This window comes from Tetranychus urticae, chromosome 1 (assembly GCF_039701765.1).
Source record: "Tetranychus urticae isolate SD_2017Ah chromosome 1, NJAU_TeUrti_SD_1.0, whole genome shotgun sequence".
Lineage (NCBI taxonomy): Eukaryota > Metazoa > Arthropoda > Arachnida > Trombidiformes > Tetranychidae > Tetranychus > Tetranychus urticae.
This window is the reverse complement of record NC_142958.1, coordinates 6,210,104-6,237,100: the sequence shown is the minus strand read 5'-3', so window position 1 is coordinate 6,237,100 and position 26,997 is coordinate 6,210,104. Positions and strand designations below refer to the sequence as shown.

At 32.5% G+C, this 26,997-nt stretch overlaps 3 protein-coding genes across 3 annotated transcripts; all 3 read right to left on the bottom strand.

Moving 5' to 3' along the window:
- Positions 1-16,326: 16,326 nt before the first annotated feature.
- LOC107367155 (decapping and exoribonuclease protein-like) lies at positions 16,327-17,712 on the bottom strand. The gene has a single exon (XM_015934838.2). It carries the CDS (start codon positions 17,535-17,537, stop codon positions 16,650-16,652), a length of 888 nt encoding a protein of 295 aa, XP_015790324.2. The 5' UTR covers positions 17,538-17,712; the 3' UTR covers positions 16,327-16,649.
- Positions 17,713-19,472: 1,760 nt separating this feature from the next.
- On the bottom strand, positions 19,473-20,519 carry LOC107367156 (decapping and exoribonuclease protein-like). Its single transcript, XM_015934839.1, has one exon. It carries the CDS (start codon positions 20,517-20,519, stop codon positions 19,473-19,475), a length of 1,047 nt encoding a protein of 348 aa, XP_015790325.1.
- A 2,829-nt stretch (positions 20,520-23,348) lies between these two features.
- On the bottom strand, positions 23,349-24,967 carry LOC107367381 (decapping and exoribonuclease protein Rai1). The gene has a single exon (XM_025161894.2). The coding sequence runs from the start codon at positions 24,463-24,465 to the stop codon at positions 23,413-23,415; it is 1,053 nt and encodes a 350-aa protein (XP_025017662.2). The 5' UTR covers positions 24,466-24,967; the 3' UTR covers positions 23,349-23,412.
- Between the last annotated feature and the right edge of the window lie 2,030 nt (positions 24,968-26,997).

Genomic DNA, 26,997 nt, shown 5'->3' with positions numbered 1-26,997 from the left:
ATAATAACTCAAAATTTTGTTGCTTTGTTACCATAAGCTTAAGATGAGTTTAAATAATATTCCAACTATTATTATTAAATACTGGATAATATTTTTTGCTTATACGAATCTGAATGTTAACGGTTTAGCAAGAAATAAAGTAAAGATTATTAAACAGATGACGATTGATATTTAAATCACTTTATTTAATGTTGAAACATACAAGCAACCAGAAATAAAACGTAGCATTTAATTGAAACTCTAGCTCGTTTCGATAGATTCTCAATTACTGATAGAGAAAGTTTGCTAAAGCCAGAATTATGGTCAGTGATAAGGTAAACATAGAGGCGATAAACTGTGTATTTATGGTGAAAAGGTTCGCAAAAGTGAAGCCAACATCAGTGAATAAAACTCGTCCAATGAAAATCTCATTCTGTAAAAGAAATTGATGAAATGAAATTCAATCAGATTTTGTATCAATTACTGCAAAACGATGAAACAAGTTCTTACCTCATATTTCATGTCCAACTTTTTCATTTTGAATAAAGATTATCCAAACATTTTCGAGATAATAAATTTACTGAGACCAAATAAACAGTTAAATAGATCATAAATAGAGTGTCATTGATGGTGTGAAACATCCAATGAATATTCACTAACGATCGACCGCCAAATGCATCGACGATATTCATTATGTTATAACAAGCATATTGAACATAGAAAAAGGTAACCAAATAGCGAAAATAATTTTCCACTGATTTAGTGGCCTTAACTGCATAGCTATAATATCGACGGCAACATGTCAATGCTGCCAGGTTTGTTGGTTGATTATTTACCAATGAACTAACCTTTGAATTGACCAATTTAAATGCTGCTTGTAAATGGATACAAACATCAACAACCTCCCTGAGGATGAAGAAATATATAACTGGACTGATAATATGTATAATAAAATAAAAAACTTTCCTCCAAACAAGATAATTTTTATTTTCGATAAAACTGAACGAAAGAATAACAGATTGTAGAATCGGGTAAATTAAAAATGCGATATTTTTGTACAACTGTTTTCGAGTTATGAATCTTTTCAATTGATGATCTTGATGAACACCAATTGCATACAAATTGTCAAAATAAGAAGCAATTCCTTTACTTTTAACCAAAATTGAAACGAGGATGAAACGAGAAACCGGTACAATTATATTGAGTGCGGTTCTACACAAAGCATATACATCCAACTTTGAGTTTAACTCGAGCTTACATGCAGATGAATACACTGTGATATTAAATATCATGCTTAGTAATTCTGTCCAAAATAAGAATAATCGCTGATAAGTTCCAAAATATGATTTCTTGAGAAGACGATTCTCTTGGGCTGGTTCTACAGCGTTCATTATTTAATTTAAAGATTCACTAAAAGCACAAGAATGAAATCAAACAATCTGTTTTTACTTATTCAACTTTTATTGAAACACTAATGTTAAGCAAAACATAGACTGAATCTTAATCTATTTCAATGAATTTTGATTTCTTTATATGAGGGTGTCCCTTGATGTCATTAAAGTAATCAATTTTCAACCATTGCGTTCAATTTCAAGCTTTCAATTCTAAAAAAGAAAATTTTCTGTTCACCAGATAAATAAAATATCAGGTTATTCAAAAGTGACTTTTCAACCTTGTTCGACGATAACTTGGCTTTCTTTCGTAGCTTCAAAACAAGTCACTTTTGAATAACCTGGTATTATGTTTGAATTTACAAAAAAAATTAGACAGTTATAATTTCAATAAAAGAGTGAAAATTATTGCGTCTGCATAAGTTTACATTATAAAGTTCACAAAGTCATAGTTTTCATTCAATAACCATTTCCCTGGAAACTTACCTTAAATAACAAAGATATCAATTATATGGTCTAATAAATGATAGATGATAAGCTAAGACTTTTGTTATTACGAATATAGAACAATCTTTCTTTTCATTTCTAATCATATCAATCAAATGGATGAAATTCGCTAAAAATAAAATTCTTTATTTCTCGTTTCGTATTACTTTTTTGAATACTTTATTGAATTCAGTTCGATCAAACCATTGAATAAGTATAGCAATACAGATAATTTACATCAAAGTAAAGGAAATATAATTTTCACCAAGTTCTAGAAATATATCCAATGAATTACAAAATTTATATCATCTTTTCATTTTTGCTCATATCAATCAAATAAATGATGATTGAAAAATTGAAAAAAAGTTTACTCTTTGACGTTGACCAAATATTTTTATCGACTAAAATGAGTTTCAGGTTTCTAAATCTTGAGATTACTCGGAGTGCCAAGTTTAACCGAAAATCAATATGTTATGCAGAAAACAGAATTTATTATCATGATTGAGATACTAAAATTTGAACTAAAAATTGTACAAAAAGTCAGAGGAGTTTTAACTTGACCTCGATGCTCTTGAAAATTGTCGATTGTATAATAGAACGGCTGTTCAAGGTATCTCAACGAAAGAATATTTGTGCTGATTTGCGTTCAATCATGCATGATTATGAAAATTTTGACAGTTTCATAATATTTAAACTTTCAACAGCAAATTAAATAAAGATTATCAGCCCGAAAACGAATGATATTGAAATACTTTTATTTATTATGTTTACAGACAAATGACCAAAAATAAAACCTAGATACTCTGGGTCGTTGTAATAGAGTCAAATTTAATGATGGAGAAAGTTTGCTAAAGCCAGAATTATGGTCAGCGATAAGGTCAACATTGAGGTGATAAACTATGTATTTATGGTGAAAAAGTTCGCGAAAGTGAAGCCAACGTCAGTGAATAAAACTCGTCCAATGAAAATCTCATTCTGGTAAAGATATTGATGAAATGAAATTCAATCAGATTTTGTATCAATTACTGCAAAACGATGAAACAAGTTCTTACCTCATATTTCATGTCCAACCTTTTCATTTTGAATGAAAGCTCATACAGATTATCCAAACATTTTCGAGATAATAAATTGACTGAGACCAAATTAATAGTTAAATAGATCATAAATAGAGTATCATTGATGGTGTGAAACATCCAATGAATATTCATTGATGATCGACCGCCAAACGCATCGACGATATTCATTATGTTATAACAAGCATATTGAACATAGAAAAATGTAACAAAATAGCGAAAATAATTTTCAACTGATTCAGTTACCTTAACAGCATAACTGTAATAACGACGGAAACATATCAGTGACTCCAGATTGGTTGGTGGGTTCTTTACCAATGAATTAACCTTTGAATTGACCATTTTAAATGCTGCTTGTAAATTGATACAAACATCGACAATCTCTCTCAGGATAAGCAAATATATAGCTGGATAAATAAAAACCAGTATTGTATGAAGAGACTTTCTTATATCAATATTGATAAAATGCCAAACATTAAGAGTATATTGTAGGATTAAGAAAGTTGAAAATACGATATTCTTGTACAACTTGTCCAAAGTCCCTTTTGGACGACTCTAAAAATGTTTTCTTTACAGTCATTGATTTTAAACAATCATTCTTTTAATTCAAAGGCAATTAGAACCAATTCAGACCAAAAATCATTAAATCTTAATTCAAAATTTGCGATTTTGAACTCAATTTCTATCTTGATACATTAACCAACAGATGGCGCCACTGTATTAGTTTCCTTTTTTCGTATCTGCCATAGTTGTTTACTATATTTCCCGCATTTTTGTATAATTTATCTGTCAGTATTACTTTATTTTCTTATCGTATTATTCATTTATCCTAATTTTAATGTCTTCAATCAAGAATAACGGAGACCATACCTATTCGTGTATGCCTTTCTGTCAGCCCAACATCATCGAGGAGAAACGGATCTATCAAACTGATCCTGAAAGTGGTGAAATAAGTATAGTTGGTACTATTGGACGGATAGTTCATCCACAGACCGCAATTAAAAGAGCCAATATTTATTTAGTGAGTGGTTCAAAAAGTGAAAAGTATGATCTTCAAACGCTGATTTCTGAAGCCAAACAACTTAGAGAAAATTTTCTCACGGTGGCAAAAAATATGAAATTAAATCCACATTTTGCTTTTTAGCGAGGATTCGCATTTGCCCCTCCTGATTTGAAATGTACCTTTTGCGGCGAGATAGTAAAATTTCGAGAACCTACCGTTGGCAGAACCTATCTCAACATTTGGCACGCGTACACCCTGAGAAATTGTCGAATGGGGATGGTTTACAACCAGTTGATTTTGAAAAATGGAAAAATGCAGGAAAACAATGATTTTCTTTGAATTTAATAAAGAATTTTGCTGCTTAATTTATCGGTTTCATTCTTTGTTTACTTGTAACGGCGTCTGACAAATTTCAGCTTTTGATCTCATGAAAAGCTTTCTCTTGTTCTTCACTCCAAATAAAAGGGACATCTTTTCTAGTTAATTTAGTCAGTGGTGCAGCAATCTCAGAAAATTTTGGGATAAATTTTCGATAATAGCCAGCCATACCAATTAAGCTTCTTTTACACAACTACACTACTAGCTTCTAATACCGGTAACATCGCGAGGAGCTTCGAAATTTTTAACATCTTTGATCTTTTCTGGGTCAGTTTTCATTCCTGATTCATATAAACCATCCGGGGTTGTAAAAGCAGTCTTTTGGCAATCATCTGGATGTAGCGTTAATTGCTAATATCCTGAATTTAAATCAAGAGCAGTAAAATAAGAGCCCTCGTAATGACAAAATGCTATCAATATTTGGCAATGGGTAGACATCCTTTTTAGTAATTGCATTGACCTTCCGGAGGTCTACACACATCTCCCTACTTACTACCATCAGGTTTGGAAACTAGTACAATGGGAATAGCCCAAGTTGAGGCAGAGGGTCTGACGACTCCTTGTTATCTATTGTTATCTCCGACAGTTATCTTTGCACTTAAATGAAATTTAACAAAACAATCAACATGAAAATTTTTATTTTCAATAAACATCTTGGATCGAAAGATTTTACCTGAATAAAGAGAAATGAAAATGAGACTTATGATATACAGTTAACTAGTGAAGAATCATTGTATTAAAGCTGTACTTACATTGCTTGATGTCCGAATTCTCGTTGCAACGATGTAAAAAGCACAGGTAATTAATTCAACATCATTTGAGAGTCTCTATTGTTTTCTAAGTAACTTAAAATGTTTTCTAAACAAATTAAGACCCTATTCAACGGAACTGTACAGCATGTACTAGTGAAACGTCGAGCGTGATCAACCTTCTTCTTCTTTATAGAGAATTTCCTCGTTGGCATCACATTTGGTAGTATCACATAAACTATTTCGATCGATGTTGATCGTTATAAACACATTGCACAGTCACAATCGATAATTGAATCATCTTCACTCGACACTATTTCTCCTTCTTCCAAGGCAAATAAATCTTCTTGTTGATTGTCACTAACATTCACTTCCATTTGTTGTGAGTCATTTTTTGATGCATTATCAACAGTCAACGTTCGCAACATTAGCAAATCCGCTAGATGGTACTCATTTCGATGGTAAAAACTTGTAACGAGTAACATTTTTCCTAATTTCATCATCTTTTTCTCAAACATCAGTCTGGAGACTTCTGATATTTTTCAGTCTTGATTTCATTGTTTTTATTGTAATTTGCTTTGTCAATTTGATCCAATAAGCACAAGATTCAGGATGTCTGATCATGTAAGTACAGGGCATTTCAGCTAATTTTACCGTTGTATATTGGCTATATCTTTGCCACTGAGTGACCTTGAGGTAGGATATTTTGTTTATGGAAATTTGGGCGATACTCAATTGTCATATTTCAAGGGCTGGGTCATTCATTGCGTTAGAGGATTGCCCTCTTAGAAAATGACCTTTAAATATCAGTTAGAGGTGAAATAACTCAATGCCCTTGAATAACCTTGACCTTGAAATATGACAATTAAGTATCGCTTAATATTCCATAAACCAAATATCTAACTATAAGGCCAATCAGGGGCAAAGATATAGCCAATTTACAACGATTAACTGATTTTTTATTTTTTAGGCTTATGATGATGTTTCTGAGAATGATTTACGTGCGAATGTAATATTGGTTTCTCAAAGGTTAAGTTTACATATTTGCAGTGAAATGTTTCAATTATTGCTCCTGAAAACGTCTTTCGAGGGTGTGAGATGTATCTGAACCATGGATGTATTCAGTGACAGAAAGAAATTATTCAAGTATAGCACATTCCATGTTACCGAACACGTTTATTCACTTTACTTACATTTTCTAATATTTATTTCCTTGTTTTCATACCTAATTTCATAATTCAATTTATTCAAGATGCCTACTCGTTCACTTTGTGTTCCTCAAGGTAAAAATTCTTCTTATATTTAGTTTTATCCTATTAAACAAATTTACCAAAACTCTTTTTTCAATTTTCTCAATTTTTAGCTACCATCGAAGTACGCAACAGATACGGAACTAATCAGGAAATATTTATTGATACGAGCACGCGAAACGCAAATTTCTTGATCAGGTAATATTAATATATCATAATTCTGTTCACATAACTAATTCCCTTTCGCTTTCCCTTCCAGGTAACATCCATTAGCTGGAATAACCAGATCAGATAGCTATACTTTCAAGATATGTATTCATCCAGATGATAACCCTTCTGGTAAAACGATCGATTTTGTAAGCACTGATGCAGGATATCTTGGATTAGATGATTTGCTAGAATAGAGAATGCTACAGGATGGGGCTTACTACTCAATAGTATTTTGGCGTGTCGCTGAAACTAATCCAAGAAAATTTATGTGTATTTAATGTATTTTTATGGTCTGCTAGTCATCCAGTTGAGTAGTTCCGAATCTAATTCATTGGCTCATCGAAACTCATTTGCAAATAAACATGTATTTCATTCTCTGCTAGTTATCCAAAAGACTAGTTCAAACTTGCAAATTCTGTGCAAACACATGAATTCACATGACATAAAATTTGTGTTAACAATCATTTTTATGTCTATTCAACTTATATTTAACCAAACCCCAGCCAGAGTTTAACGTTGCGGAGACTTCACGCAGTGTCTGAAGCAAATTTTAGCTGAATGAGTAGCCTCAGCAATCAAACATTCTGACAAATCTTTAGACAATTACCGTTTGTAATATTTGTTTAACGCAAAATCGGATGAACTTTATTCTATAAACACAATGCATTTGTGACTATTTGTGTAAATTGTTGCCATTAGGTACAAAAGTGATGTCTTTCGCTTCTGCATTTAGATCTAAGAGTTTGATATTCAGATAGCTGCAATAAATTGTATTATTTAGTGATACTGATGTTCTATAAAATTTTCACCGATTTCTAGCCAATAATTTCGTAATTATAAGTCTGATTCAATGAGCCGCGGTACGGTGGCGGTACTGTATACCAATCTAGAGATTATATGTGTTGCACAACGCTAATATTTTTTCTTCATAGCTTGAAAGACATGCAATATTATGTCGCGTTGTTTTCACATGTCGCGTACGACGGATTTTAAGAAGAATTTGAAAATTTGTGAAACTTGATTTGTCAAACTTATGATCCAGCTTGTGCTGCACGTAGGGAAGAAGAGAAGAAAGCGCCAGAAGCATGGGATAAGGCAAAATTACAGTCTGTGTGATTGTATTACTGTCGGAATATGACATAAGTGTAGGGAGTTGAAATAAATTGATTCAATATTAATGATATTATTTCAGGCAAACACAAAATTTTGCAATGTTTTTCTCTCTACCTCAGCATTTTCTCAGGTATGTAGTTAGCCTGAGGTGACAGTGATTTTCATAGCAACAACCAAACCTCAGCCAAGATTCACAACGATTTGCCAACGATTTTCATCATCTCTGAAACTGCTTCTCTTAATTCTGAAAGGGACCATGTATGTCTTTCAGGAGTAACAATTTGGAAATCGTCACTGTATATAAAAGTAGTGGTACCAGTAGCAGTGGTTGCGGTTTTCGTGTGATCATCACAATTGATTAGCTGCGCTATATCCTCACTGAAAAAAAGATTGTTTAATATAATTTACTATTTCTTAGTGCAAGTTTTATATCAGGTCAATACTCACACATAATCATAATTGTTGTTTTTCAAGACTGCAAAACCTTTTTCACTTTGAAAGTCAACCGGTATTTGAAGCCGAAATTGTAAAGCTGTTGCCAAATATTATCTTTTTCCGGAAAATTTCTAGGTTTACAGAGCCACTCAGGGAGTGCATCACCTCTTGTTTCATTCTCGGCTTCATCAACTTCGTCAGATGAACTCACGAGATCCAACGCAGATAGAGGGGATCTTTCAGATGCAAGGATTGGCGAGATTGAATCACGGAAAGCGGTGTTGATGCCGGGATAAGCAGTGGAATTCGCTATGATTGGTGTCATGTATCCCCTTGTAGTTGCAAGAGGAAACACAACATATCAGCTTCATTCTGGAAAAGCATTCCAGTGGCAGATGATGGTTCGACAAATTCTGTAGATTGTTGTGTGAACATACTTTCTTGCTGATGTGGATATTCATTAAGAACATTTTCTAAGAAGGTTGACGTACCCATCGTATCCATCGGAGGATCTTGGCGTTGAAATGAAATATAGTCGGGCAATGTTGGCAGAGGAAATTTTTTATTATGTTCAACAACACCTGGATGCTCAGTAATATCTTTCCCCGAATAACATAATTCACTCAGTCGTGGTGGTGTTTGTTTTTTCAATGCTTTTCATTTCTACCTGTAAGGAAAAGTTCATTTTTTCCAAATATAATACTACAAAATGGTGAAGGCGTGAGAGGAAAAAAACTACTTACTCATATTGATGAGATAATAGGGCCAATATATAAGCGGTTCATTGTTTTGGATTTGATATGCCAAGAATAACCTCGCACCGTAATTCGTGCGATTTTTTGAGGAAAATTTCCAAAGACAAATATCATCAAGTGATTTCGTGGAATATTTCTTTTTATTGTAGTCTGGCCCTTGCGTGGTAGTAAGATAACGAACATAGAATTTAGCTTTTTTCGATTCATGATGTTATTAAAACTAAGAGATGATTAACTGAAAAAACTTTTATGAAATTAAATTTAACAAATTAAATAGAGGATAGTTATAGTATTGAAATCATTAAACAAGTACAAATATCGAAAATAACTGCAATCACAATACTTTCTCGATATATCGTATCCTCTCATCGATCTCATGCACGAGGCAAAGCTGAGTCAATAGCAATTTTTTGATTTTCATATTGTTGTCTGATTGTTTTCTTGAAATGTTTTCACAGATTGTTTTGACAAAAGTGATGATGATGATGGCAATGAATTGCAAGGTGCCTAGTTCGAGTTTTTACAACCGTTAGTACGAGTTATTTATCATTGTAATTTATTCATAAATGTCATTTTTGCCATTTAACAACAAATAAAAATGTTTTGCAACTGCAATCAATATATTTAAAGCCCATAGAATTCGTTGAAATCAGTTAATTTAACTATCGCTAAGATTATTCAGTAAGCTATAATTTGCTATAGCCACTGAGCTTATCTGGTAGACATGTAACTCATTCTGGCTGGGGTTTGTTTTATGCTGTGGCACTCATTGACTTGATACCTCGAGCTAACCTTGCGCCTGCAAAAATGCTGAGACACGTAGAAAAAAGGTTGAATTTTGTGTGCTGTTGCAATTAATTTATGAGAACTATTGCTAGAATTAATTTCAATAATTCCCTTTTACTCAGTTAGCTAAGATTTCCTCAGTCACTGAGTAGACTTATCTCAACAGGAGAGTGAGATTATAGACTTCTTGCAATCTGCAATCCGTTTCATGCTGTGTAAACGCACTGACTCGAAACGTCGAGCTGACTCATGCCTGAAAAAACTGGATAATGGTTATAACGTCGTGTATTTGGCTTGATTTACAGCAAACCAGTCTATATCAAATGGGCCGAGCTCAACCGGGAGCAACTACCCATGCTCTAAATCATTGGTTATCGACGAAGCCCACGAAGCTTTCGTTGATGCGGCAGAATTAGAGGGCTCTGTGAAAGAGTATCACTGAACAACGGATAATTTGCATTGTATTCCTGGACGACTTGACGATCTATAAGATTTTTCCCAGTGTACATTTTTTATTTCAAATGGAATAGACGGCTCGTGGTTTAGGAAACGAACCCGTTACTCGAAACTGATAAATCGATACAATGGTTGTACAATCAGATACCGGGCGTTTTTTTTCAATTTACGCCTGTTCGTGGTTATAAATCACGAACCAAAGGTCATAGAGACTTGATACTTACGGTATAGACTTTTGGCGAATGCACAACGATATGTTTAGAGTTTCAAGGTCATCCAAGGTCATTTGTCGGCTTTTGCTCCTTTTGACCTTTAAACCATTTCAAGGTCATTTTCAGATAGTATTTTTTTTCTACTATCGTTTGGCCTCAAAAACAAACTTCTAATATTGCTTCTGCGGATACAAATTGAAATTGAATCATTCTTGCCGGTCTTAGTCTCGTAAAGTGAACAACATTTTCTAAAGCCTTTTTATGCTGATTTTCAACGCTGAAACTCTGTTTGATATCACAATAATGACTTTCAGAGAATTTGACGGTCCTATTCATTCTTAGCTATGCGGCACCGAGAATACCGATACGTGTTGAGTTCACGGGTGTTACATCTTTTTCATGAGCGACCCATCTCTTTTTCGTATCACTTGGAACATTTTGTTCACCAGCCGTTCTATAATAAGCGAAATAAACACCTTGTTTCTCGGAGCCATCTCATTGATAACAACTGTCGAATGATAGATGACAATATTTTTTTTGTTGATAAATTTTCAATAACAATATTCATTTAAAGTAAAAACCAAACAATACTCAATTGACGATTTAGGACATGTTGGACAAAATGTTGTTAAACGCATGTAACTAAAATATCTTTGGCAATGCATGTTGCCAAATTTTAGCTAATTAGCAAAGGAGCATATTTGGTCCCTCTCAAAATAGATGTAATTCTCCCCTCCCTTCATGTATACCTTATAAATAGAAGGAAAATAAAGGAAGGGGACACAGTTAGTTCTCCTAGTGAAAATGAAATAGCTATCTTTGGTGGAGATGCCGAGTAAAATAGTGTTTTTCATTTTCACTTGTGCAAGTTTATTTTTTTGTTTTTAAACTTTTTTGCAAATACTGTATATACAAATATTAAATAAAGTTGTTCTAGTTCAAATATACTTTGTCGACATGGCTGTCAGAAGACAATCGTGAGTGATCAGGGCAGAAATTTTATAGCAGACATAATAAAGGAAATTGCCCTATTTATGAATACAAAATGGCAGTTGTCAACTACATATCACCCACAAACAAATGGAATGACAGAACGAGTAAACAGAACAATTTGTGAAATGCTGAGCCATTATTGTCAAGAAACAAATCGTCTTCGTTGTTCTCAAATATTACCATTGATGAACTTCGCCTACAATACTTCGACAAATCAGAGTACACAATTCTCTCCATTCTACTTGCTTTATGGAAGGGAACCAACTTTACCTATTGATTCAAAAATTAATCCAGAAAATAGAGAACTGAGACTATCAGACTATGTTGAGTTCATTAATAATGAATGGACTACAGTCAAAGAACAAACAAGAAGGAACTCTGATGAATCGAAAGAAAAGCAGAGTGAAAATTGTGAAAGAAGACGTAGGCTAAGAACTTTAGCATTGGTGACTTAGTCTTATACGAGAAATAAGTACGCTCAAATAAATTATACTCTAAATATGAAGGTCCTTACGAGATAATTGAGAAAATCGGAGAAACAACGTACTTAGTGGAGAAGGACGAACAATCCGAACCCAAAAGAGTACATGGATCCCAAATCATATTCTACGAATTCAAGAACTTCAAGATCACAAGAAGACAGATAAAACAACCAACCTAAAAATCCAACCCTTATATTTAGGTGAGTAAAAAATGTCCGATTTTCGCATCCTGATTGTTGATCAATATCCTAAAAATCAACCCATAAGATGAACATAATGAGAATTAGCGAGAAATATTACTCCAGCATTGAAGATCATTATGGCTTTTTTATTCAATTGTAATTCATTTAGTTAAAGTTTTCAGGGTAAAAATGAGGCCAGATTCGCCAAAAATTGGGTTTGTTTTAGCGAATATTAATCACATGAATAGATTCAGAAACGTCGATAATGTGACCCAGACACATCAATATTTGTGCTTATCTTATGATAACGAAGTGCTAAGTGAGCGTCAGGGCCCAAGGTGTTCTTTAAAATTTCATTGGCAATTTCGAGGACAAAGATAGTCAGGTCGGGGCCCTTGAATCTTGAAACCAGCTAATTTATCGATGCGACAAAAGACAGATTGATTTCTTCAGATATGAATAGAGTCATGGAGCTTTAGCAGTGGTCTATTACTTATTTCATCGTTATTGTACATTATAAATGTATATTATAAATTTTATTGTATAAACACGAAAATCTTTATTTTTCACATATTATAGATCACAACTTACATATTAAAAATCAACACTGATCATAATGCAATCTATGAAGTTTTCCAAAAATTGACATGTTTTGCGTACTTTTAGTTTCAGAATAATTTCATATTTGTAATTCAAATTGCTAAAGGCAACCTTTAATCAATTAAACATAAGAGGTGGCGTTTTTTGGGATTTCCGTTTTCATTCTGTGACTCAGAAACGTAAGTTTTTGTACTATTGATGGGAAGCATTCTCCAGATCCATCAATGTTTCCCAGTCCTTTTCATTCCTGTCCGTCGGTTATTCAATTAACAACAAGTGCCATCAAATCAAATTTTACTGTATAAACGTGTATATAAAGATTGTTATTCAGATGACGAATAATATTGAAATCACTTTATTTAATATTTACACAGATAAGTGAGCAGAAATAATACTTATCATTTAATTTAAACTCTAGCTCGTTTTGATAGATTTCCAGTTACTGATAGAGAAAGTTTGCCAAAGCCAGAATTATAGTCAGTGATAAGGTAAACATAGAGGCGATAAACTGTGTATTTATGGTGAAAAGGTTCGCAAAAGTGAAGCCAACATCAGTGAACAAAACTCGTCCAATGAAAATTTCATTCTGTGTATGGATATGGATATCAAAAAATATGGATAAAATGAACCTCAATGAGATATTGTAATTATTGCTAAATGATAAAACAAGTAGACACAAAAGTTAGTCAATACTTGCATCGACTGACTGACTATAGTCAACTTACAAGGGATGTCCAAGGTCTGATCAATCGATATTGAGAATTCATTGATAGCTATCGGTAGATTAGACCTTCTCGAAGACCAATACAGTGAAATTAGCTGCCCACTTTTCGATTTCGGCATTTTATCGTTTTTTTTCTGGAAAAATTTGTATGCTTTTCTATGGAGATTCGTATTTGTTTTTTATTAAAGTGTACTTTTTATTGCACAATAATAAAATTTATTGGATGCATTTTTTAAAACAAATACGAATCCCCATAGAAAAGCATACAAATTTTTCCAGAAAAAAACGATAAAATGCCGAAATCGAAAAGTGGGCAGCTAATTTCACTGTATTGGTCTTCGAGAAGGTCTAATCTACCGATAGCTACCAATGAACTCTCAATATCAATTGATCAGACCTTGATCATCCCTTGTTAGATTATTAGACGATTGACTCGACTAACTCGAACAACTTTCACTGTTTTCAGTCTTTTGAAAGAATTAAGAAAATCCAACGAATTTATGATTTTTCTCAGCTCCTCAGAGACAAAATGAGTTGTTTTTTATTCACATGTTATCGAGTCGAGTTAGTCGATGAAGGTATCGACTTCGACTTTTCATCGACTGACTGACTGACTGCATCGACTAACTTCGGTATCTAAAAACAAGTTCTTACCTCATATTTCATGTCCATTCTTTTCATTTTGAACGAAAGCTCATAAAGATTATCCAAACTTTCTCGAGACAAGTAATTGATTGAGACCAAATTAACAGTTAAATAGATCGTCAACAGAGTGTCATGGATAGTATAAAACATCCAATAAATATTCATTGATGATCGACCACCGAATGCATCGACAATATTCATTATGTTATAACAAGCATATTGAAGGTAGAAAAAGGTAACGAAATAACGAAAATAATTTTCCACTGATTTAGTGGCCTTAACAGCATAACTGTAATATCGACGGCAACATAGCAATGATTCCAAATTAATTGATTGATTATTTACCAATGAACTAACCTTTGAATTGACTAATTTAAATGCTGCTTGTAAATGAATACAAACATCAACGATCTCTCTCAGGATAAAAAAATAAATAACTGACTGTATTGAAAGCATAATAAAATAAAAAACTTTCCTCCAAACCGGATTACTTGACTTTTCAACAAAACCGCATAAAAGAATAACAAATTTAATGATTAACAGAGTTAAAAATACGATATTTTTGTACAACTGTTTTCGAGTTATGAATCTTTTCAATTGATGATCTTGATGAACACCAATTGCATATAAATTGTCAAAATAAGAAGCAATTTCCTTACTTTTAACCAAAATTGAAATGAGGATGAAACGTGAAGCAGGTAAAATTATATTGAGCACGGTTCTACACAAAGCATATACATCCAACTTCGAGTTCAACTCGAGATTACATGCAAATGAATACACTGTGATGTTAAATATCGTACTAAGTAATTCTGCCCAAAATAAGAATAATCGCTGATAAGTTCCAAAATATAATTCCTTGAGAAGACCATTCTCTTGGACTGGTTCTACAGCGTTCATTATTTATTTTAAAGATTAACTAAAAGCACAATAATGAAATCAAACAACCTAACTTCACTTTTTTAACTTTTATTATAACGCTAATATGAGGGAAAACATAAGATGAATCTTGATCTTTTTCAATCGTATTTTGATTTCTTTTAATGAGAATGTCCATTAGTGTTATTGAAATAATCCCGCTTATGTTATATTATATGTTCACAAAGTCATAGTTTCCATTCAATAATCAATATACCTGGAAATTCACCTTTAAATAACAAAGATATCAATCATACGGTCTAATACATGAAAGATGATAAACTATAACTTTTGTCATTACGAATATTCAATGATCAATCTTTTCATTTCTAATCAAATCAATCAAATGAATGAAATTCACAATAAATAAAATTATTCATTTCTAAGTTTTGGGTTAACTTTACTTCGACTCAATTGAATTAAGTTTCATTTAACAATTGAATAATCATGGGGATAATTGTGTTTTCCGAAAGTTTTTTTCAAAAGAAGGGTCTAAGTTTCGCATCGATTTCTACCTATAAAAGCAGTGTTGATAAATCATGAAATCGATTCATCTAAAGGCCCCTAGGAAAGACTTGGAATCAATTGTAACAAAACTTTTATTATGTGCCCAGACAAAATGAATGCGACTCTGATTAGAGCTTCGTCTATTTTCAGGTCGAATTTCTTTAGACGCTAATTTGTCTCATGTGTTTTCTTTCGAGATTTCATAAGTTTCATATTTAGTAATCAACTTTTTTTAATATTTAATTTGCATTTTTTAATCAAAAATTACATTTAGATTTCTACAACTTGAAAAGATTTTTCGGGTGAATGAATGGTTTCCCTGGTAAAGTCGCATTATGAGAGGGATTAATGTAGCTCAAAATAAAAACCTATCCTTCAATTGAAACTCTAGCTCGTTGTAATATACTCACAATTATGGTCATGGATGATTCAGGAATGAGCAATTAAGTAATTTTTGTCAGCTTTGGATGCTTGTTTTGTACTGTTAGTTCAAAATTAATGTATTAAAAGTTATACTCTTACAAAATTAAGTCCAAGTGTTTGATTTAAAAAACATTGACTCTAATTACATTGATCACATCTCTTGATAACTTGATGATTTTGAACATTAAATTATGATAGCTCAGCTAATTGGGAATGGATTTTTTTAAATCAAATGCATTTGATCATTGAAATAAGTCACTTGATTCTCAGTTGATTGGCATTAAGTTACTGTTGAGGAATTGAAAACTTGGATCTGTTATTAAGAAATGAACCTAAATATTGAAGTGTTAAAAATAGGAAAGAGAAATGATTCAATTTATTATCCTCTTTCGCAGTTCTGTCTGTTCCTGTGTCTATCTTGAGTCAATTTTCATGTGAAAGTCTATTCTTTATTATTTTTTGCAGAAAAGGATATTTTAATTCACTTTGGGTTGATTGGGTAATTTGGGTAGTTAGGTAAACTAAGATTGAACCAGTTTTGTTGGGTAACTCAACATTTTAATAAACAAATCTTGTTGAAGAAAAGATACTTTTTAATTATGAAGACTTGAAATTGAGAGTTACTATGACATTCAACAAAATTCAACAAATCATTGAAAAGGCAACTTATTCAAAAGGTATTGCAGGTGCTATTTTCATGGTACAATGTAGAAATGCAATGTTAAAATAAATGGTTATTAAGATTTGTTTTAAAGTTATCCATTAATGTTCGATGATAGACTCCGATACTAGATCCATCTTCACGTAGCCAGTCGACTTTTTATCCTTGCCATTGAAATGAAAGTTATAGCATTTGTTTTCCTCTGTAACAATTGACTTGACATGATCAAGAACCATGTTTAATGCAATAACAAATGCCATTTGTCTCTTTCCTTAATTAAATTGTCTACATTCAACTTATCGATATTTTTAATTGTAAAATCTCGTTCGCATTTAGCACGGATAACTGTATCAACTCCAGTAAGAGTAGCCAATGACCACCAAATGTTAGCATGGCAAGATAAATGTGATACTCTCGGCCCATTGAACTTTTTGATCAAAACAAACTTCATTTCGTCAAATGGTTTATCCAGTTCTTGTTCACTTTCAACACAACCCAAATATCCTGAATGTAATATTTGGTGAGACCCAATCTTTGAATGAAAAACACCATAAAATGAATCCTCTTCCCTTCCAGAAGTACCCTGAGAATGATTGCTATTCTTAGTAATCAAACGTTGTAAATTATTTGCAACGTACATCAATTTATTGCTCTGCTCGAAACGTCCATCAATCAAATCTTTTTCCCCAGTGGAAGTGATCTTATTAAGTTCAATCTTTCCTCTGATTTTGACAGCAGAAAGGTTCCAATCGAATTCATAATATGGAGAAATCATGATATCTTTCAGTACACCATTATTACAGATAAAATCGTAATGCAAGTTGCGCACGATTGTTTCATTCTCCAGAATCCATCGAGATAAGTATGTTCTTTTTGACAGTTCATATCGATACTTGGTATTTGGATCATATCCTTGAAGGCAGTCGATAGAGACTGGATTAGGTAAGTTCAAATACCGAAGAGCTGATTTATCTGGACAATAAACACTTTCATTTTCATAATTGCAATAGAGCGAGAAATATCCAAGTCTTTTTGGTCCTTCCAAACTTTGGTTAGGGTTTGTCCGGGCACATTTTAGGTCCAACTCTTTTTCCACAAAAGTATTATTTCCACTTGTAGACAACATTTTAAAGTTAAAATTTTGATTATTCACTTATAAATTGAATGTAAAATGCACATAAGAAAATACAAACGAATGCATTGAGTTTGACGGTTCTTTTAACTTTCTTTGCGCATCTAATTCCCATTGGTGTGATAGATGAATATACGGTTAATACCTAATTGTAATCTTATCACATCGATGGCAATTGGATGCGCAAAGTAAATGAAAAGCACCGTCAAACTCAATGCATTCGTTTGTATTTTTATCTTCACCACAATTGGCTTTCAGAGGCTTGAGTTCACTAATAATTTAAAAGATACGGTTAACTGAAACAGCGAATAGTGGATTCCATAACATTAAGCTGAGCCTCCGATGTTTTTTGAAGACTGGATCTACTGATAGCTGAATCTTGGAGAATTGAACTTTTTGATCAAAACAAATTTCATTGCCTCAAATGGTTTGTCCAGTCCTTCTTCCCTTTCGACACAATGCAACCATCCAGCATGAAGGATTCGATGTTATCCAAGTGAAAAACACCATAAAGTGAATCATTTTCTTTACCAGAGCTACATTTAGGGCAATTTTTGTTCTTTGTAATCAAACGTTGTAAATTGAAAGCTGCATAGGTTGCTTGGTTATCTCTTTCAGACTGTCTAGCAATCTTTTCTTTCACCTCAATCGTTTCGTTCCTATTAAGAACAATTTTTCCTTTGATTTTGATAGCAGAAAGGTTCCAATCGTTATCATTACATTTTACATTCATATCTTTTATTAAACCATTGTTAACGATGAAATCAGAAGGAAACTTTTTCATTGTTTCTTCATTGTCCAAGACCCATCGCAATAAGAGCATATCTCTAGAAATAACATGACCATACTTTACATTAGAGTCGTACCCTTGTAGACAGTCTACATTCACTGGATTGGGTAAGTCCAGGTACCGTAGAGATGATTTATCTGGACAGTAAACACTACCATTATTATTATCATAGCACGAAAAACTTCCAAGTCTCTTTGGTGCTTCCAGTACAACATTATCAAGGTGCATTTGCTTAACATCCAACTCGTGAATGACGATATTTCTTACTCTCTCAACGACTCTTCGGCATGCAGTAGGACCCAATGAGTAGCAACTAATTGCAACTCTCGCGAAATAACAAAGGCTATTTAACGAGTAAACAAAGAAAATAAAGAGAAAGTTTCTCTGAGAAAGAATGAACTTCTCTCAAAGAAAATTGACTTATCCAAAGGATCGCATATCAGTTAAGTGCAGTTTCTAAGAAAACGAAGGAAAAAAGAGAAACAAAGATTAATCATAAAAGGAGTCACATAGCAATCAAGCCCAAAGAGTTCTTTGATCTTGTAATGTAATATCAATTCAAAGTTTCACCATCATTTGTAAATGTAATGTCCAATGTAGTGTTGTTATGATTTGGTATTTTTAATTTCCCAAACAAATATTATGATGATCTCACGAAACAATGGCTGAAGTACAAATTAGCATTGACGATAGTAATTTTTGTTTGATTCATCTAGGTTATGATCTGTCTTGACAATCAACGCTTTATTATCCAAAATGAAGTATGAACCCACATTTTCGTGAAAAACAGCATAATCTCCATCTTTTCAAGAGATGCATTTAAGGACATTGGTATTCGCGGTTATCCAACGTAATAATAACAATTTCTTATGCTATACTGTATAAATTCAAAATTTTTTAGTCATCTGTAAATGTAAAAATGAAATATTCAAGTTTATTGTTGCTGTAAATTTAGTGCTTTTTGACTTTTCAAATCCACAAAATATTAACATAACCTTAAAAAACAGTTAATGCAAAACAACTCAATAGCACTTTTTGTTTTTTAGTTAAGTAATGTTAGTCAGGTTTGTATTGACATTATTTTTTATTGACTCTTAAATCTGTTAAATGTGAACATCTAATGTTTGAATAAATGATTATTAAGATTCAAGAGGAAGTTGTTCATTAATATACCAAAATGGAATGAGATCATCATCTAGATCCATCATCATGTATCCAGTCAACTTTTTATCCTTGCCGTTGAAATGAAAATTATAACATTTGTTTTCCTTTGTAACAACAGACTTGAAATGATTGAGAAACATATTCAATGAAGCAAGAAATATAATTTTTCTGTGTTCATGAACTAGACTGTCAGCTTCAAACTCATCAATATTTTTAACTACAAAAGATTGATCACATTCAGCACGGATAACTGTATCAATTCCAGCAAGTTTAGCCAGTGACCACCAAGTGTTAGCTTGATGAAATGTATGTGATACTCTCGGACGATTGAACTTTTTGGTCAGAACAAACTTCATCTTATCGAAAGGTTTGTTCAGTTCTTTATTACTTTCAGCACAGTCCAAATATCCCGAATGTAAAATTTGATGAGAACCAATCCTCGAGTGGAAAACGCCATAAAATGAATCCGCATCTCTTCCAGAAGTACATTTATTGTTGTTCTTGGTAATCAAACGTTGTAATTTCAAAGTTGCATAAGACGATTTGTTGGTCTTTTCTGATTCTGCATCAATGATTTCTTTCTGATCAATCGATTCAATTATACTTAATACGATTTTCCCTCTGATTTTGGCAGCACAAATGTTCCAATCGTAATTGTTGTATGCAGAAATCATCAAATCTTTCAATAAACCATTGCTGCAAATGAAATCGTAAGTAAAGTTGCTCAAAATTGTTTCATTTTCAAGAATCCATCGCAATAAGTTTGAACATTTTGGCTTTTTATGGCCATACTTGATGTTTGAATCATATCCTTGGAGGCAGTCGATAGGGGCTGGATCAGGTAAGTCCAAATATCGAAGAGCTGATTTGTCTGGACAAAAAACACTTTTATTTTCATTATTGTAATGGAATGAGTAATATCCAAGTCTTGTTGGTCTTTTCAAACAAATATTATTGTTAGGTTTAACCCTATCTAAATTGAACTCTTTAACAGAAGTAAACCCTTGATTCACTGAAACCATTTCAAAATATTTATGTTTTTGGGTTGAAAGTTGAATTAAAACTAGAAATCGTTTTGATCCTCACAACAAGTAACGAAGTAAGTTGTTAACTAAACATCTTTATTAGAGAGTCAATTAGTTGAACCGGCAATCACTAAATTACTGCAAGCAAGTGAAACATTAACGCCTATGATTGTATCTAAACATTCCAAAGTGAAAACATGACTGTTGGATGTTTTAATTACGTTTATGCAAAACAATTTAATTCAATCTATCATTTCATCTTTAGCTTGATATCTATCAATTTGATATTTAATGTTAGTTTTATTGTATAATTGAATTGCATGAACACGAGAATCAAATCTCATATCAACGCAATCTAGCTGGTTAACTAACTCATATATCATAATTAACTTAAAACTTGAACAAGACTGTGAGAAAAAAGGAAACGAATGTTTATTAATTGAAACTCAAACCCTATGAAGCTTTTATAGCTGAAGTGATGAAAATTTAAATGGCGATTTGATACTCGATTTTATCAGAAATCGAGTCCCGGATTCAGAATAAATCACTGATAAAGAGACTGATTGATGATTCACATTGTAGACATTGAATTTAACTTGATCAAAAATCAACAAACAGATGAGAAATAATTCAAAATATTTGTATTTAAGTTCAAATTATAATTACAATTAAAAAGAGTAAATCATAATTAACTTCGAGCTACAATGCACCTGTGGGAAAATGTTGGTAAATTAGTTGAAATTCACTTCCTTGCAAGCTTTTATAGCTTAAGAGAATAAAATGTAAATTATTAATACTTGAGAAATCAAACACTAGATTAAGCGAAAAGTTAGGAAGTTGGAGTCTTTGATACACTACCTGAGTTATTTGAGTTATCTTAGCAAACCTTATCTTCGAATAAAAAATCAGTGGAAAATCTTTCTTAACTATCCATATCCATGTAAGATGCCAAAAGGTAAGTTTTTAAATACTAGCTTCTGTATTTGAGGCAATAAATTTTTAACTACTCTTCTATATACTTTGACTTAAATGTCTATTTCATTTTAGTTTCGTGAAAATTATTTTCCAACAATTGTAAATATACAATTTCTAAAGGATTTTGCACTATAGCAAAATACATGGGTTTCAGGAATCTCACAATGCAAATAAAAATATCTTATATATTATATATAATATATCGACAAAACTCTTTCGGAAAAGAAAATGCAGAAAAGGATATTCCAATGGAGGTTTTTGATAATGAATTAGAAGAAATGGAAATAGATTAAGAAATCTTTTCAATAATTATTCTTGTATATTTTCAACTTTGCATTTTTACAATTCTAAATTTTAATTTTGAAAATTGTTACCGACTAAATTTTTGCAAATTAATTGTTATTTATAATTCTTTCTATGTGTAATTTAATGATTTTAATAACAGATTTCAATGTTCAAATTTTAAATTTGATTTAATATTAATAAAAACATAAACCTGAGTAATCAATGAATTTATTTATTTGAAGCAATAAGCTTTCAACAAAATCAAATCGATGCTTTACTGGCTATTTTACGTGCTGTTTTGAAAGCAAAAAATTGTCAATCCTAACTATTATACTTACAGTTGTTGATAGTGATCATATCTTTCATTACACCATTGTAAAACATGAAATCTGAAGGAAACTTTTGTACGGTTGCTTCATTTTCCAAGACCAATCGCAATAAGAGCATATCTCTAGATAAAAAATGGCCCTACTTTTTACACTGTATTAGCGTCGTATCATTGAAGGCAGTTAACTGGGTTGGTTAAGTCCAAGTAGCGTAGAGATGATATATCTTGACTGAAAACACTATCATTATCATTTTAGAACATGCAAAATAGCCGCGTCTCTTTGGTCCTTCCAGTGAAAAATTATCATCTCGAGCGAATTGGATCATATTCTTGGAGTCGATAGACACTGGTTTTGGTAAGTCTAAGTACCGTAGAGATGATTTGTCTGGACAATAAACGCTTTCCTTTTCCTCATTGCGATAGAATGAGAAATATCCAAGTCTTATTGGTTCGTCCAAACAAATATTTTGGTTTATCCTGACACATTTTAGGTCCAACTCTTTCTCTACAAAAGTACTTTCACTTAAAGACAAAATTTCAAAGTTAAAATTTTGATGATTCACTTATAAATTGAATGTATAATGTACTTAGTAAATAAGGAGACCTTTAATCCTGATCATTTATTCCACAGCGAATGGCTTTTAAAGAATTGATTCATTAATCACTATTAATGAATAGTTGATTTCATAATATAAGCTGAGTTGCCGATGTTTTTTGAAGGCTGGATGGACTGATAGCTGGTGAATCACAATCTAGTGGCTAACATAATTTGTATTTTAATTATCGTCATTAATCCTCTAGTCCAAGTTAGTTTTACATTGACTAAGTTGGCTAACAGCTAATTGATGATTAATTTTAACCAAATTAGCAAATGATTGTGGACTTGGAAAAAAATACTCAACGTCTATCTTATGATCTCAACGGTACATGTGAGTTTGAAACATGCTTATTGGATGCTAAATTTTGTGAAAATGATTCAATTTATTATCCTCTTTTGCAGATCCTTCTATTTCTCTGTCTTGAGTTAATTTCAAAATGAAAGTCTATTCTTTTTAATTATGGCAGAAAAGGATATTATAATTTACTTTTGGTTGATCCGATGATTTGGGTAAAAATTATACCAGTTTTTGTTGTCCTACTTAAAATTTTGAATAAACCGACTAACAAACCGACAAACTTGTGAAGACTTGAAACTGAAAAATAACACAACATTCAACAAAGTAAATTAACAATAACTCTTTGATAACAAAAAATAATTTATTCAAAAAATACTTGCGGTACAATGAACTATTATGCAATGGATTAAGATTTGCTAACAAGTTTTACATCTGTAAACCATGAAGGAATCAGGTTTTCATCTGGTCCTATCTTCATGTATCCAATAAGCTTTTTATCCTTACCATTGAAACTAAAGTTATAACATTTATTTTCTTCAGTAACAATTGTTTTGATGAAATCCAAAACCTTGTCCAATGAAGCAACGAACGTCATTTTAAATCTTTTGTTGGTTAAAGTATCAACTTCCAACTTATCGATACTTTTAACTATGAAATCTTTATCAAATTTAGCACGGACTATCGTATCGAGTCCAGCAAGTTTAGCCAATGACCACCATGTGCTACTTTGCCAAAACGAATGCGACTCTCTTGGAGCATTGAACTTTTTAATCAGAATGAACTTCATTTCCTCAAATGGTTTATCCAGTTCCTGTTTACTTTCGACACCGTGTAACCATCCAGCATGAAGTATCTGATGAGAGCCAATCTTGGTGTGAAAAACACCATAAAATGAACTCATTTCTTTCCCAGAAGAACATTCATCCTCATAATTGTTTTTAGTAATCAGCCTTTGTAAATTAAAAGCTGTATAAGTCGATTTATTGTTGATATCAGATTGATTGGCAATCCGATCTTTCAGTTCAATCGATTCGATCTTATTTAATACAATTTTCCCTCTGATTTTGGTCGCGGAAATGTTCCAGTCTAAATCACAATACCTAACAAGCATCATGTCTTTCATTAAACCATTGTTAACGATGAAATCAGAAGGAAACTTTTTCATTTTTTCTTCATGGTTCAAGACCCATCGCAACACAAGCATATCTCTAGAAATAATATGGCCATACTTTACATTAGGGTCGTATCCTTGTAGACAGTTGATATTGACTGGATTGGGTAAGTCCAGGTACCGTATAGATGATTCGTCTGGACAGTAAACACTACCATTATTATTATCATAGCATGAAAAACTTCCAAGTCTCTTTGGTCCATCCAGTACAACATTATCAAGGCGCATTTGCTTCACATCCAACTCGTGAATGACGATATTTCTTATTCTCTCAACGATTGAGTCCATGTTGCTGATTCAATGTCGTTGGCACTTATTTAAATTGAATTTCAAAAGATTCGTTTAAGCACAATTGTAAAATGGTATATACTGTATTAAAGATGAATTCACTAAGCAAATTCACTAAACAAAATTACTTCTTTTATATAAAATGTGATGGTACATCATGTGGCTAAAAGGTAAACTCTAACGTCTATCTAATGATCTTAACCAAACAGTCAAAGGTGAAAACATGGCTGATTGAATGCTGTGTTTTTGTTTTTACAAAATATTCAATTTCTCTTTGGTAATAATCCGTATAACCAATTTCTAGAATAAAAATCAATTATATTAATTGTTCAGCTTTGTTATCAATAGATTTAATTTGATTAACTCAATACTTCATTAGGACTGTGGGAAAAATTGTTTAAAACTTTAATTTCTAAACAGATTAAATTAGCTGTAAGTGGCAATTAGATACTTGATTAAAGTCGTAAACAGTTTAAGGTTAGAGATGAATCACCTTTACCAGGAAATAAAGCAACTCAGCTCATTCAATGTCGAAGAGTCTGGTGATCTAATGGTTAGACCCATGACTAAAGCGTTTTGACCCATAAAGTTGACCATATTTGCTCCGGTCCTCCTCAAACCAGGTTTATCAATAATAACTGTATATTAAACTTGTTTAACGATAACTTACAACTAATTGCTTGTGCACTCAAGACTTAATTACGAAGATCAACACTTTTTCATTATTACCATCACTCTGAAGCTCGAGGCTTAACTGAAGTGTTCTGTAGTAATGAAACAAAAAATTCATCTTTCGTTTTGTTCGATTATTAGATTGTAAAAATTCAAATCTAAAATCGTAAAATCTTGTTAACCTTCAACTCAAAAAGTTATTAAAACTTCAGAAAGAGCAGCCAGTGACCACCACGGGCTACATGTACTTTACCAAAGTGAATGCGACTCTTCCGGAGCATTAGCTTTAACCGATGAAGGTGATTTTGTCAGAACATCGAAAGAGCTAGTTCTTGTCTACTGCCGAGACAATGCAGCCATTCAGCATGAAGTATTCGATGAGATCCAATTTTTGTGTGAAAAACATTAAGTGAAACATTTTCTTTTCCAGAAGCACAATTATGATCATTGCTGATGTTAGAAGTCAACAAAATGATAATCAAAGCACTAACACAACATAACGATAATACGAAGTTGAAACAATATCCACTCGATCAATAAAAAACTTTAATTTTTGTTGGCTCTTTAATCTGTTTAATGCGAAAATACAATATTCAAATACATAATTATTGAGATTCAACAGGAAGTTGGTCATTAATATACCAAGATGGAATTAGATTATCATCAATGTCCGTCATGTATCCAGTCATTTTTTTATTCTTGGCACCGAAAGAAAATCTATAACATTTATTTTCCTCTGTAACAGTTGACTTGATCTGATCAAGAACCATGTTCAATGAGGCAAAAAATACAATTTGTCTGTGCTTAAAGATGAGGTCCTGAACTTTCAACTTGTCGATTTTTTTAACCGTAAAGTCTCGTTCGCATTTGGCGCGAACAAGTGTATCAACTCTAGCAAGAGTAGCCAATGACCACCAAGTGATAGCATGAAACGGTGTATGTGATTTTCGTTTTTGAGTATTGTACTTCTTGATTAGAACAAACTGCATTTCTTCAAAAGGTTTATCCAGTTCTTTGATGCTTGCAACACAACCCAAGTATCCTGAATGTAAAATTCGATGAGACCCAATCTTTGTGTGAAAAACACCATAAAATGAATCGTCTTTCCTTCCAGCAGTAGAGTGAGAATGGTTGATATTCTTGGTAATCAGTCGAATCAAATTATTCGCGACATACGTTGACTGGTTTTCCTTTTCAGGACGTGCATCAATGCTTTCCTTTTCCTCCACAGAATTGACTCGATTTAAAACAATTTGCCCTCTGATTTTGGTGGCGCAAAGGTCCCAATCTCTTTTATTATGCATGACAGTCATCATTTCTTTCAACAAGCCGTTGTTACAAATGAAATCGTAATTATAGTGGCGCACAATTGTTTCATTTTCAAGAATCCATCGCAACAGGTTTGAACCTTTTGGCTTTTTATTACCATATTTTATATAAGGGCTGTATCCTCGAAGGCAGTCGATGTAGACTGGGTTAGGTAAGTCCAAGTACCGTAGAGATGACTTATCTGGGCAATAAACACTTTTATTTTGGTCATCATAATAAAACGAGTAATATCCAAGAATCTTGGTTCCTTGCAAATATACATTTTCGTCCTTTTCTTGACACAACTGATCCAAATGTATTTCACTGATGACACTAGCACTTTCTGTCTGGACCCTCGACGACATACTGTTGAATTGGTCAAGTATAACCTTTAAAAGTATATTTATGTTACAAAATACACTTATCGTCTGTTAAAGACAAAGTCACTGTAAATGAGTCTAAGATGTGGCAACACAAAACATTTATTTCTGTTACAACAAGGGCTGAGATGTGATACTCTCTTCATCTCACATTCAATGTTACCCGATATAA

What these genes read in the sequence shown, in the direction of transcription:
- LOC107367155 (XM_015934838.2), bottom strand. Translation starts at nt 17,537, where the DNA reads ATGTTGTCTACAAGTGGAAATAATACTTTTGTGGAAAAAGAGTTGGAC.
- LOC107367156 (XM_015934839.1), bottom strand. Translation starts at nt 20,519, where the DNA reads ATGGTTTCAGTGAATCAAGGGTTTACTTCTGTTAAAGAGTTCAATTTA.
- LOC107367381 (XM_025161894.2), bottom strand. Translation starts at nt 24,465, where the DNA reads ATGGACTCAATCGTTGAGAGAATAAGAAATATCGTCATTCACGAGTTG.